We start from the raw sequence: 15,237 nt of genomic DNA, 5'->3' as shown, positions 1-15,237 counted from the left end.
TAAACAGTTAGGAAGATACTAAAATAATTAATGTTTGTAATGGAGTCCCTAAGTCTAAACTTAGGGAAATTAAAATATTAATTTGGATTAATATAAAACTTTGTTGGAATGGTCCAAAAAACATGGATGAAGCCAGATCTAATCTTAGCCGTCGATTAGGGACTTAATCTCGGCTATTGATTTGTCAACGATAAAAGTAAGAGGAGGCTTGAGGTTCACTTGGAGAAAACACCAGAGTGATCATTCATTCTATTCTCTAGAGCGGGGTTTGCTAAGAGAGATAGAATCAGTGATCAGTTGCAGTGAGGGGCAGTGAGTACAAGGTAGAGAGGCAGGGACAGTGTCGAGAGACCAGCGCAGAAGCAGAGAGAGGCAAACACAGAGCCAGAGGAAACCACGTAGAGGCAGCAGAGACTGTGCAGAGCCAGAAGGGCCCGCGTCATCCACGCAAAGGCTGTAGGAGTGATGCAGAGAGCCAGAGAGGCTGCGCAGAGCCTCAGTAGGCTGAGGCAGAGGGTTTCAGGCTGACGCAGAGGCCAACAGGGTTGACGCTGAGCTTCAGATTGCATTGGAGAGGGATTTCGTGGAGAAGGCTTTCCGAATACCTGTTTCCGAAGAGAGGTATTGCTGCCAGATTTTTTTATCTTTGTCAGGTTAGCCAGTTTGGCACCCAGTGTACTCAAAAAAGCGTTGCTTAATAATAAAACCCTCAGATAGCTGCACTGGTTTTCCCCCGTTGGGTTTTCTGGGGACATTAGTCCAAAAATAACGGTGTCATTTGTGTGCTTGTTTCTGTTTCCTTCAGTTGATGATCTGTAATGTGTTGAGCATGCACTTGTATTTATTTTCAGTGTTTACATGGTAAGTAACTTGTTAATTAATAGAACAAGTAGGTAGGAATAAATCAGTAAAGTGCATGGAGGGTTTCTAACTGTTAGACTTAGAAACTTCAACATTGTGGAAGATCTAGCACACATTACCATATTCTTTTGTTCATGCAAGTAGAATTGAATACCACAACATAAATGTTCATCACAAAAATACCAAGAGTACATAAGTAAATTCGGTGACATTTTCAAATGCAAGTATGTTGCAATGTCACACATGCTTTGTAAAATTGAACTGATTGCCACAAAGTGTAATGTATGTATTCGAAATAAATTGACTAGGTGCTTGGGAGCTTTAGTGTTGTATCATTATTCATATCACAATATACCCTTTGAGCATAATAAATCTTTGTATTCAATCCTCAGCGTAAAAACCAACATATAGTGAGCTCCAGATTTGTTTGAAGTAGGAAATTCTTTTATGTTTTCATTAATTGTGTTTTCATTATACATTAATAGTCCTTAGTCTGAGACTAACTGTTAACTGATTTATGGGCTTGCAGTGAAATTGCCTGAGCTACTAGTCTATGTGAACATGGAAGAGGAAGCCCTGACACAGTTACAAGAAAAATTACTTGATTTTCTCAAGTACGCACTTTTAAATCCTGATACGCTTTTTTTTCAGAAAAAAGGATTTTTTCTCACTTTCCCAGAGCCTCAGCATGGTACATTTTTTAAAGTTTTTTCAGAATGAATTAATTTACCACCTGAAATCTAATAGTATTTTAATTTTCTTTTCTGAAGCATGGTTGAAACTACTGTGTCGCAATGATTGTCTCTGTAAATATGTAACGAAGAGTCTGGAAAGAAAATGATCAACATAGAGGAAAATATTGTTAAACATTAAAAAAGTGCAAAAAGAGTTTTTTTTTTGGCTTTTTTGAAAATTTTAAACATATAAAGCAAACCCCTCCCTCTAGTCCTTTTGTGGGAGAAGGTAACAGTGAGTGACCCCTTTGTTTTCAATCCATTGCTCTGTGTCTTCAAAATGAGTAAACAATCCAGAGAAGAAATAAAAAAACATCCCTTGACTTGGCTGGTATTTTCCATCTCATGATATTTTGCTGATATATCACCAATTATTCTAAATTTAAAAAAAATTGGTATCTTTTTACCAGCAATAGTATTGCTATGCAGATTGAATCGCAGTATATTATGATGTTGGCAAGATGACACTGATATTTGCAACACTGAAATTACTCACAATAGTATTTAGTAATGGCATTTCATCAAAACATTCTTGTTGACCATTTTTGTTATCGCTGCACATTATTCATAGAAAAACATGTACATGGATTGAGCAGAAAATCATGCCCACCTCTACTGGTGTTGCCCAGCTATGCTTTGGACTAATTTTTTCCAGCTGGAAATGTTGAAATAAACTTGGCTAATTTTACAGTGAACATGCCTCCTGAGTGTTGCTTTTCAGGGCAACTACCTTAGAGATGCACACTTTGGGGTGTGATGATCACTGCTTTGCTGAGGTACTTGCTCATCTTATCAGATTCAGTTATGTTTTCTTCAGTACATTCCATTATACACCTGTCCTTTTCAGATTGATCCTATAGTGGTATATCAACTGCTCAGCCCTATATACTTCATCTCTAGCAGATAATATGCCATGATGACTTTGTTCAGCTTGCATGATTCCATGTGTTGTTTTTGGCATAGAAGTGGTGGTGATAATTTCTGACTTGTTTGTGTATATGTTAGACATTAGATATGAATTTTTAACAGTTCTATCTGGATGAAGATATTACTTTTTCTTTTTTTTTTTTACCTCAGATAACCGTGTGGGCAAATAGTTGTGCTTGGATAAGTGTGTCCTAGCATAGGCCAATAGGTACTGTTGTCGCAAAATCTAGCAGGCCTAGTGCAAACCCCCACTAGGCAGTGTTGCCTCAAAATCTAGCAGGTCTTGTGACGGGAGCTCTCAAGGAAAGAGCTAGATCAAGTGAAAACACTATGAGGTGTGGCCCACTATGACAACATCCACTATCTCCTGCTCTTTAGTGGATTTTCACAAGGGAGGCTTCCCTATGTAGGTCACCTAATGGATATGGCAATTTTAAGCCTTGGAGGTGAGAATGATAACTTTAGGATAGGTACTCAACTTAAAGACATGGCTCAAACTAGCTCAAACAAGGCAAAACGTACTCTCAAAAGGCCTATCTAGGGCCCAAGTGACCTAGGGTTCATGAATAGGCAAGGTTAACATGCTTACCTAGGTGCACAAGGCCAAGAAAAGGCTTGAATAGATAAATACGTTAAATGCTAGTAACAACTAACAACAAGCCTTCAACAAGCCCCAAGTTGAAGGCTAGGGTTAGATTAGGGTTGATCTAGGGTAAGAATTGCTTAGGGCAAATGACATCAGCCCTAAAATGGAAGAATTAGCCACGAGACAAGGATGATTTTGAGGTAATATCTTGCCAACCACGTGTTGAATCCTTCCACAAGCCAAGTCATGCACCATGGTTGAATTTTAAGCCTAATCCTAGACTAGCGATTTTCCCTAAGAGGTAGAAAATAAAAAATTGGAGAGAAATTAAGTTTATGGGTGATTTATGATGTGATCAACAATTTGGAATGGCCAATGCTTGACCTTGGGTGATGGAGTCTAATGGGAGATCTACTTAGGAGAAAAGTAAACCCCGAATGGAGTAAGGGAATATGAAAACCCTAGTTTCATATCCTAGCTAACATTTTAAGAGGGAATAAAATCATTGAGGAGAGCTTAACATGAAAGATCAGTCAAGGGATTGTCACACAAAATACTAAAAGGGTAATGCACACAATACCATTGCCAAGATTTCATAGAAATTTTTTCTGTAAAAACTAGCACTTAGAAACCCTAACAATATCCATTCCATGGATAGTCTTAAAGATATTTAAATACAAAGAATATTTTCAAAAAAAATGCATGAACCAATACTTTATTGTTCCAAAATGACATCTCCAAAGCAAGAGAATAGCTCCATAATTAAAAACTCCAACAAAAGATCACATCTCCACATGGTACAAGACAAATTTCAGCTAGGCCAAAATCTCTAAGAAGGTCAAATTGTTCCACAAGTAATGATGAAAATGAAAATGATGTGACCTCTATTTATATGAGGTCTACCTCAAGTAATTTTAGTCTAATGAAGCCCTACAAGAAGCTTGACATAAGATAAATTTGGGTTAAAATCCAACCCACTAGCTAAATGACCAATTAGACCATAAATGCCAACACATGTGAGCCTTAGCATCTCATAATGTTGACCTCATGGTTTTAGGGCTCCAAATACCATGCCAAGGTGGGATGAGGTGTCCAAAGGTGTCAAAGTGCCTGAAGCATCTAAGATTTGAGGGAATGCCCTCAAGTCAACCTAATATCTTTATGTGGGATCGCAAGTGCAGCTGCGGTGCCATCATGTGGTCTCCATGGGTCTCCAATTGTCCAAATAAGGCCTCCTCTCTCCAACATTAGGGATTCTCTAGGTGCAACAAGCCCTCCCTAGTCTCTCAATAGGAGACTATCATCATCTGGGCTACGAATTAGGTCCCACCCATCAGGTTGTGTTAAGGCTAGCCTGGGGGCACATTGGGTCTAGTGTTGCCATCATGAAAAATCCCCCGTGCTAGGTCAAAGTAGACCAATGTCTTGGGTCTTGAGGGTGCTCGGGGACATGTAACATCTGCTTAAGTCATCAAGAGGCTCAACTCTCTCAATGTTTCATCTGCTAAGCCATCTATCTCTTTGAAAGGCTTGGGTACCTATGGAGTGGGTTCCCTCAAGGCCTTGGCTACTGCAGACCACTTGACAAAAACATCATGAACTATGTGAAATTTTCTGGCTACCTAGAAGGTGTTATTAACCTAGTTAATTATTTACTATTACTTGTTCACGACAAATTAATTCTTTTGCTGGAAGTAATGAATAACAACATGAACAACGCCATTCACAAAATAAAAATTACAACAAAAAATGTGAGAAACCAATCACACTATGAACTCATATCTTTGGACAAATGTCCTTGGAAAAACCCTTATGTGGTGAAATCCAGTTTTCAGATATGAGGGCTTATATTAATATCTTTTGGAAAAAGATTGCCATTGAGAAATTACCACTGCTTGCCTGACACTTGCAAAGCTCTGACAATATTTTTATCTTCACTTTCGAACAAATCGAAATGGAAAACTTCACTATCTCCCTTTGTAGATCAACTTGACCCTTTCGGGCAATTCTCACCACCCTTCGGAACTCGCACTGGTAGCTTCCAACAATTTTCACTAGCAATTTGACAGTGTTTGGAAATTTACACTACCCTTCTTGGCAATTTGCACTGCCACTAGAAAGTCGAACTTGTTGAAATTTTGTAGCTATGGTCGGTCCTCATAATTATTGTTTTTGGTCATTGATGTACTTTGTAAAGCATGTTCTTCATGCTATGGCTAGAAGAAAAATATTTGACATGTTCTTCTTGTTGGTTTTCAAAAAGAAGAAAAAAATGACTTTTTGAAAATAAGTTTTTGGCTCCAAAATAAGCCACATCAGCCTCCTCCTAGTCAATTCGATGCAACTTCTAGAGATACCCATTCCCCCTCTCAAGAAACTATATATAGACATGATTTTGTCCTCCTCCAAGCCAAGAAATTCAATTTGTTTGAGCTTAGCAAAGGAAGAATCTGAGGAAGTATGTAAGGAAGAAGATGAAGGCAACAAAGAAGGTCGAATCTATCTTTGTAGATGAAGGATGAATCTCAGTGATAACACTCTGTGGAGAAGGCCGAAATTCTAAGGAAGAAATATCTGTGGAAGCATCTTTGTTGAAGGTCGAATATGTAGCCCTATTTCAAGACCAAATCCCTATGATGGTAGCAAACGGAATCTCTGTGGAAGCACTATGTAGAAGAACGAATATCTGCGTTGAAGAGGCCGAAGTTATGCTCTATCAGAAGCCGATTAGATCAAAGTTATTGAGTAGCGAATTGACTTGACTAGGAGGGTGATGGACCAATTTTGACCTAGCTATTTTGTTGGTATGTTTCAGCGTGTATTTCACTAATGTATCTCTGTTGAATTTGATGACTTCCCTAAGGAAAAGGTTGCTGGGGTTTTCCCCCATGTGGGTTTTCCCAGGGTAAATACTTGTGTTATTGCATGGCTGTCTCTTTATGATCTTTATGGTATTTTTGTTTTACTTTTGAGCTCCTCTATGTAATTGCTTTATGTTGAAAAGATCATAAGAAAAAGATTAACATAATGGAAGTCATAAGATGTAATTATTAGTTTGGAGGATACCCTAAAAATCAACATGGCATCAGAGATATGGTGAAAGAACAACCGTGAAAAAGAATTCATTCTTGTTATGTCTTTAGCCCTAGAAGCCCTAGATCTTATCTCAAAAGGAAACCAAGTTTTGCTTCTACCCTAAAACAAGAATAAAAGATCCTACCTCTGTTAATTGTTGATTTGGGGTAGCATCGGATGTGCTCTACCCACGAAATTTTGTGGAGAGGCTAAGGCACATGAGATCTCCAATTCTCAGAAAGGGTTTGGGCAGATTCTAAATAGTTTGGGAGATATTAAAATAATTAATATTTTTAATGGAGTCCCAGTCTAAACTTAGGGAAAATAAAATATTAATGTGAATTAATATAAAACTGTGTTAGAATGGTACAAAAGTCATGGATCAAGCCAAATCTAATCTTAGCCATTGATTAGGGACTTAATCTCGGTCGTTGATTTGTCAACGAGAAAAGTATAAGAGGAGGCTTGAGGGTCACTTGGAGAACACACCAAAAGATCAAGATTTCGACTTTCTGGGACTGGGTTTGCTGAGAAAGTTGAGAGAGTGATTTGGAGTTGCAGTTGAGGGGCAGTGAATACAAAAGCAGAGAGGCAAAGATAGTTTCGAGAGGATTAGTGGAACAACCGATAAAGTTGACGCAGAGGGCAGAAGTTGGAATTGTCGGGGAAGCTGATGCAGAGGGTAGAATCCAGAACTGTCGGGAACAACCGGAACTGTCGGAACTACTGGAAAAGCTGACGCAGAGGGCAGAAGCTGGAACTGCTGGGAAAGTTGACGCAGAGGGTAGAAGTTGGAACTGCCGAGAACAGCTGGAACTGCCGCGAATTGTCGGAATTGTCGGGAAAGCTAATGCAGAGGGCAGAAGCTGGAACTGCCGGGAAGAGTTGGAACTGCCAGAAGTGCCGGGAACGTTGACGCAGAGGGCAAAAGAGGCAAACACAGTCCCTAGAGGCTAACACTAGGGTTTTTCATGGGGCAGATTGGAGCTGAGGAGTTGCCAGAGTGTTTATCCAGGGCTTTAGCCAGAGCATCTGTCTCCGAAGGAGAGGTACCACTGCCGAGATTTTTCTCTGTTGGGTGAGTCGGATTTGGCACCTAGATTGTATTTTGAAACTTCTTAATAAATCAAACCCTCAGACAGCTACACCGGTTTTCCCGCATTGGGTTTTTCTGGGGACGTTAGTCCAAAAATAACGGTGTGATTTGTGTGCTTGTTTCTGTTTCCTTAAGTTGATGATTTGTAATGTGTTGAGCATGTAATTGTGTTTATTTTCAGTATTTACATGGTAAATAACTTGTTAATTAATCAGAACAAGTAGGAAGGAATAAATTAGAAAGTACATTTTGGGTTTCTAACTGTTGGACTTAGAAACTTAAACATGGTATCAGAGCGTGGTTCTAGATCACAGGAGAACTGAGGACGTCAGCCGAGCAGAGCAACAACAGAAGAAAACCGCTGTCTCGAGTGACAGAAGCTGTTCCTAGCATCAAAACAACAAGGGGTGACGCAGTGCCTGTGTCATCAAGTTCGGGCCAAGAAGAGGTTGCACAGAGGCGGAGGGAGGCAAAGACAGGCTCACGCAGAGCCACGCAGAGGCTAGGAGGGCCGACACAGTTGGCTTGGGGAGCTATTTTGCCAGTGCTGGGACTGTGGAGAGCTTAGGAGCTCTCATCTTCAGGTTGCTGGGGTTTAGGAGGTTGTGGATAAGTTGCAGAGTGGAGCTGGTGGGGTACTGTTGTCAGAACAATACCTAACAAGGCAAGGCCAAGGGGAGGGAGTTGCTGCTGAGGCGGATTTCTAGCGAAATAATCCAGATCAGTGGTGTAGTTGCATAGACGATCAGAGAGGGGCAACTTGACGATTGGCAAAAGGATTTCCAGGAGGGACTCCCTTTGCAACTCGACTGAGCCTCTCCTAGGCAACTCACACTTCTCCTAGATACTCGCACTGCTTGATTGGAAATGCTGACTACTGCTCAAAAATTCGACAAACACTAGGAACCCATCGCTGCAAGTCGTTCTGCCTCTAGCACTGCTCTAGGCCCACTCGCTCTGCCTTCAATTGATATATTCGACCCTGTCTCACTAAAACAAACTCGTCTGCCACTCACATTGTCAAATTGGCTACTCACACTAGTTGATTTGGCTTCCTCTACAGATAATTTCGGCCTCCTCTTCCTGTCATTGATACACTGGAAAATTTGAGGAAATCTCCTCTAGATTCCTGCTCCCATATCTCTTATGAGACTCTGTTGCTCGATGTCTACGTAGCTTCAACTATGCCCTTGCTGAATCATTGCAATTAGTTATGTCTAACTGCTCAACTCTCTTTAATGTCTTCTCCAAACCCCAATGAATTGATCTTATAATATTTTATTGGGCAACCAATGGCCATGATCACATCTCAATCGATGACTATGATCATGTTGACTCCATCAACTCACTTTTCCGTAAGTCTCTAGAGTTAAAGGCCTCATGGCTGAATCTCAGATGACCTAACATATGTTTTCTTAAGAACATTCTGAGTCAATTTATGGTAGAGCATCTAAACGCACATTGGGTTGCTGCCAAGCATGTGTTGAGATACTTACATGGGACTATTAATCTTGGATTGAGATATATTACCGGAGATTTGAGACCTCATGGACATATTAGTGTTGACTGGGCCGAAAATGTTGTTGACTGGAAGAGCACATCAGGGTGCTGTTTTAGGCTGGGGTTTGCCATGATATCTTAGATAAGTAGGAAACAAAAGTCTATTTCTCTTAGCATGGCTAAGGCTGAATATATTACTGCTTGCAGTGTTACTTGGGAGCGGGAGCGGGAGCGGGAGCGGAAGCGGGAGCGGGAGCGACCATTTTCAGAAGCCCCGGTTTGGGAGCGAATCCCGGAGTGATTTTTTAAAAATATATATATTTTTTATATTTTTTAATTTTTGATACATATATGTCAACAAAAACATGTAGAATGATGAAATAGACATAAAAAACATAAAAAAACATAAATTGATCATTGAACCATATCACATCAATCATCTAGAAATTATAATCGTCATCAACCTTAGTAAAATAATAAATTAAAATAACATTCAATTCAATAACATTTATCATCATTGATCACCAAAGTAACAAGTTGTACTTGTAAGCCAAGTTTAACCATTACAAGAAGTAATATCGAAGATATTTCTAAGTCCTAACTTCTAACTGTTAACATGATATGAAATGTTAAAAATTTATAAAATGAAACATGAATAATGAGATGAAATGAAACAACTTTAGTCTTTCACAAAGCATCATATTCATAATTCACAATCATTACCAATGAGTTATAATTGCCAAGGCCCAACTTCAAACTTCAAATTTTCATTGTCACAGTGATATAATGTTTACAAAAAATATCATAATGTCATAATGATATGAAAGAGTCAAGAGTCAAGAGTCAAGGACTCAAAACTCAACACTGAACAGTTATGAAAACTAAAGTGACAAGTCTAATAGAAACTAAAAAAGACAAGTAAACTGTAAATCTACAAGTGGCCCTTGCCACGAGAGTCTCCAGGAGTATAAGTAGGTCTTGGCGGTCTTCTAGGAGTCTCCCGCCCAGACCGACGACCAGAACTAGAGCCTCCACGTGAGGGTGTCGATGGAGGTGGCGACAGCAATGGAACAAGACTCGGGCCCCGAGAACTGCTACTGGATGGTGGAGGTGGAGGTGGCATGGCTGCTGCAGCTGCTTCAGCTTCATCCCGTACAAGCTCATCTTCTAGTTCTTCCATATGTACAATGCCATCCTCCAAATTGTCGTCCTCAGGGTGATTGTCCCAAATTTTATATGTGGGATCTTCATTAGCCCGATCACAGTAATGGCTCAACAACCTCAAATTGTAGTGCACATAAACCAAGCTTTCTGCTCGGTTTTCGTTGAGCCTGTTTCTTTTCACATTATGTATATAACTGTAGGTGCTCCAACACCTCTCTGCAGAAGAAGAATTTACAACCTGTGCAAGAACTTTCAATGCCAATTTTCGCAAAAGTCCGTCGCCGCCATATGTTTCCCACCATGTGAGAGAATCAAATTTATCTTTGTCGTCCATTGCATGGAAGTTACCATACAAACCACTGCCAGTGAAGTATCTGCCTATTTCAAGGCGCACAGCTGCACATTCCTCCCTGTCAGGCACCAACTTTTCTAATGCATCCAGATATCCTTTAGTTACCTCTCGATCTAAATGGGGTTTGGTCCTAACACCACCCCCTGCTGCAGGTTTGCCCAACCAAGAATCTGAGTAGTATTTTGGCGTAAGGATATACGCCAAGCAATGTAGTGGAAGGTTAAGCCTTTTCCACCGTTCACACACACAATCGTGAATCAGATTGTACAAGTCGGGATCTCTGTTATTAACAATGTCTTTTATTTCCCCCAACATGGTATCCATTTGCTCATACACCTCGCCAATCACTGGTTTGTCTGTATCTGCAAACCGAATCATGTTATAAATTGGCTTGGTGAAATCCAATACCTGTCTCACAGTTGTCCAAAACTGCCCATCAAGAGCGGCCTCCTCCACCGTTTCAAAACCTGCAATGTCAGCTACATTTGTAGCCCTTTCCTTTAACACCTGCCAATTTGGACTTGATACCATGCTAGCTAAACCCTCTCTTACCTTCAAAAGGCGCCTGAAGGTGAGGTAATAGCTACCAAATCTAGTCCTCGCAATCTTCAGCAACTCCAATCTCGAGTGACTGCGGAAAAGGCCATGGGTATTGCTATGATTTGTAATAAATTTTATCATTTTTTTTCCTCTCTTGTACAAATCACCAATCCATTGGTATTGTTCATTTTTGTTTTTGACAATATCATGCAACAGAAGGTTCAATGTGTGAACCAAACATCCAGACCAAAATATGTTCGGGTATCTATCCTCAATAATTGCTCCCGCTGCCTTACAATTAGGAGCATTATCAGTGATGACTTGGATGACATTGTATGGGCCAATACGCTCAATTGTTTCAAGCAATGCTTCTGCAATGTTGATAGCGGTCTTGAACTTGTCTGAGTAATCATGTGCAGCTAGAAAAATGGGACCACTTCGGGACACAGCAAGAACACTTATCAATGGTTTGCCTTTTACATTTGTCCATCCATCAGATACAATGGACACCCCATTGTCAGTCCAAGAACTTGTCATTTTATTCAAAGAATGTGATATTTTTGCTTTTTCATGATCAAGGCCAACTGTTCTTGCCTTGTCATACCCAGGGCTCTTGTATCCTTTAGGGGCATCATTTATGGCAGAAACCATTTCGTGCCAATAAGGTGAGCGTAGAACATTGAATGGTATCCCATTTGCATAGAGGAACCCGTAAATTTTTGAATCCACATCATTCCTACAACCCTCATCAAGGAAATCTGATATGGTTCTACGGCGTAAAGATGATGACCCTGAGCCTCCATGTCCATATCCACTGCCTTGGGAGGATGCTGAAGGAGTTCTTTGTGAGCTTTCAAAGAAACCCCTTGATCTTTTTGCTTTGTATTGGGCGTCCTCCTCTTCCTTTATGTATTTGGCTCTATCTGCTGTTGACACCGCGTCGCAAGTTCTGATTCCTATTTGTTTCTCTCCATCCCATGCCCTTTTCCCGCAAAGGTGTCTTCTCAAACGGGTGTATGAGCCTGTGAAATCATTGTTGCAATGGGGGCAATGAAATTTAGTGGTTCCACCCCCTCTCCCTGTTTCAGGCCTCTGAACATATTTCCACAATGGAGTTTGGTCTTGTTTAGTTTTTTGACCCTCATGTTCACCCTCCACATCCTCCTCACTGGGGTTTTCACCTATTTGACTTCCTCCGGCTTCTTCATCCACCTCTTCAGTTTCAGGCCCCCTCCGTTTCCTACTCTCCACCACCATAATAACCAGAAAAGGGACCAGGAAGAGGAAAATGCCAATAAAAATCCCCAGGTCCATCGTGTTTGATGTTTGTAGGGTTTGAGTCTTGAATCTGCAAATTAATTTAGTTTATTGGGATTAATTCATTTAATTTATTAATTTAATTTAAATTAATGATCTTTAAACTCAAACAGGTAAATTAAACTAAACAAACTAACTACCTAACCAACTAAACTAACTAAATGATTAAGTTACTTACCTCTGCAAGCTTGCTCCTCGCTCCTTGGCACTTGCTCCTCGCTCCTCAGCTCTGGCTCCTTGCTCCTCAGCTCTTGCTCCTTGCTCCTTTGCTCTCAAACTCAAGCTCAATCTCATTGAAATGATTTTGTTTTGGCCCATTGGGCTTATAAACCCAAAAAAATTAGTTAAATTTTTTGTTTTTTTCGGGTCCGCGGAATTTTTTTCCGCCGAACCGCTCCCGGTTCACTAAAATTCGCTCCCGGAGCGTTTTTTAATGCCCGGGAGCGATCAGGGAGCGATCGCTCCCCGATCGCTCCCGGGCATTAAAAAGCGCTCCGGGAGCGCGGGAGCGATCGCTCCCTCACAGACCAGGGAGCGCAAATTTTTTTACGGGAGCGCGCTCCCGAAAATCGCTCCCGTCCGGGAGCGATTTGGGGAGCGCGCTCCCGACCCGCTCCCCCGCCCGAAGCGCGCTTCGGGAGCGGGTTCGAAGGGGGGGGGGGGCGCTCCCCCGCATCACTGACTGCTTGCATGGCTAGTTGTGAGGCAGTATGGTTGAGAAAGCTCTTTGGAGAGCTGTTTGAGTAGGTACTGTAGGACATATTCAGAGACAACCTAGATGGAGTTGTCTCCTACCTAATAGGAGATGATATAAAGCAGATCTAGTGATCATCATTTACATTGATAAGTTGGGTTTGGTTGCTGATGAAAGTAATCAAGGATATAGGTGGTGTTCGAGAGGATGCATTTCTTCTTTTGCAAATGACATTGACATATGATTAATGGTCTGTTGTGTAGGATCAAGAGGGAGCTGATAGCTTCCTACAATCCTCATTGAAGATAACTTACTTTCAAGGCTCATGTTATTTATTTGTGACATTGCTCATGTTTAGATTTAGCATTTTTGGACTATTGTTTATTCTTCTTGCATGAATTTTTGAATGCTTCTTTTACTAATTTCTTGGAGAAGGATGTGATCCATCTTGAGGATCATCAAGATGTAGAGGATTGCAGGAAGAGTTAGCTTTGAGAAGGAATTGGTGTTGGAAAATGAAGGAGCCACTCTCATATCTGGAAAAGATAGACAATCTTGCCTTATCATCAGGTACACTTTTGTTATGTTTATTTATTTTGCTATTATTGCTCGTGCTCTTTTTCTAGGATCAACATGTACATCTGATGAATGTGAGGACAAAGTCCTCTATATCGAGATTGAGAAGAATGTTGTGTCATCCCATGATTATAGTGGAACTTGATAAATGGACAAGAGCTCATACCTTTAAGGAAGGATCTCGTCTCCTAGGTTAATGACTATGGCTGAAGAGGCTTCCTATTCATAAGTAGTAGATTGTCAGGTTGAACGCAACAACAATAAGATGATGAAAACAATATGTCCTTCATGCAAGGATCATTCTAGATGATAAGATGCAACAGTGACAGATGCCTCCATGATATTAAGTTCATTATTGAATAGGAAGATACTCTCTGAAGGAGAGGACTATGATAAGATCCTAGCACTTGTTGCCTGATGCACTATTATCAAATATACATGAAGTTGGCTTGCTCCATGATGTATTTAAGGAAGAAGCATACTTAGAGCCACCTCAGGGCTTTGAGGCACATAAGATAATTCTCATGAAGAAAGTCCCATATGGACTCAAGTTAGTTGCCTGGACCTGGCATGCTTGGGTTGATGGACATCTGATACAAAAGGTATGTATTTGATATTTGGTTTTGTAAGCTAATAATTCATTCTCTGACACGATCAAATCACGTCATTGAGAGGGAGTTGACTTCTGAGCCCTGATGATCAATTACTTGAGATTAAAATGTGTAATAGAGAGATGATGAAGAATTCCTTGTCAAGAGAAGTATATTGTCAAGATTTGGCATGATGATCTAGACTGAAGCAGTTGAGAGAAACTCCTCTTCACATTCAGATTTGATGTATTCCATGATGAGTTGGCAGTCAAATGAATACTTGCTTTGCAACATGAGCCAAATAGAGCCTATATGTATTGGGATAGCTACATGAAATGGTTAATCATGGATTGAGATACATTTTCAGATTTCATGAATACATAAATGTTGAATGAGGATGAAAAATGTTGTTGACAAGAAAAGCACATCTGGGTGGTGTTGTATCTTGGGGTCTGCAATGATTTCTTGGATGAGTTGAAATAGAACTCTATTACCTCGAGTATAATAGAGGCAAGGTACATTACTGCTGACATGCGTAGCTGTGAGACAGTGTGGTTGAGAAAGCTCCTTGGAAAGCTGCTTGAGCATGCGTTGGGCACGACTATGATATGTTGCGATATTAAGTGGGATTTGACTTTCTGAGAATCTTGTGCTTCATGACCAGTCCAAGCATTTTGAGATTATATATCACTATATCCAAGATATGGTGTAGAGGGAGCAGTGAGGCTTCAACATTGATTTGTCGTGGAATTGAAGTAGTGAGGCTTCCGTAGATGAGCAGATGGTAGACATTCTTACCAAGCCTTTGCCAAAAGGGAAGTTCTTGGTCTTCAAAGAGAAACTTGTACTAGTGGATGTGACCATCTCGGGAAAGGGTCACAACTGATTGAGAACACTGAGCTATGCTCTTCCCCCCTATTTGAGCTCTCGGGTAGAGGAATTGAGCCGGAGAGCTCTTGGGGTTGAGGGAACTCGTGGACAATAGGTATCTCCCCTATTGTCATTGTAGGGTTGTGTCTGATCCTTACTAGAAATGGTAAGTGTGTATCTCCCCCTACCAAGTATACCCCAGTATGCATCCTACCCAAAAGATGGGCTTGTAGGGATTGCCACCCATCTGGCTAATGGGTGTGGAGACTTGGGTGTGTTTGATCCTTACCTCTTGTGGTAAGTGTGTGTCTCACCCAGGTGCCTTCGGCATGTTTGATCCTTGCCTCTGATGGTA

The 15,237-nt window shown here is 40.7% G+C and overlaps 1 protein-coding gene across 1 annotated transcript in view; it reads left to right on the top strand.

The window, feature by feature from the left end:
- Positions 1 to 15,237, top strand: part of LOC149139982 (protein MRG1-like) — a 353,221-nt gene that overhangs the window by 311,949 nt on the left and 26,035 nt on the right. The window contains exons 10-11 of the mRNA XM_089448612.1: positions 1,391 to 1,475; positions 2,317 to 2,371. Coding sequence (XP_089304738.1) covers positions 1,391 to 1,475; positions 2,317 to 2,371 — 140 coding nt within the window. The remainder of the gene's footprint in view (positions 1 to 1,390; positions 1,476 to 2,316; positions 2,372 to 15,237) is intronic.

Source organism: Pinus tabuliformis, chromosome X, assembly GCF_031772625.1.
Source record: "Pinus tabuliformis cultivar Carrire ecotype Pingquan chromosome X, CPIR1, whole genome shotgun sequence".
Lineage (NCBI taxonomy): Eukaryota > Viridiplantae > Streptophyta > Pinopsida > Pinales > Pinaceae > Pinus > Pinus tabuliformis.
Note: the sequence above shows the minus strand (reverse complement) of the source record. Positions and strands in the feature narration are given on the sequence as shown.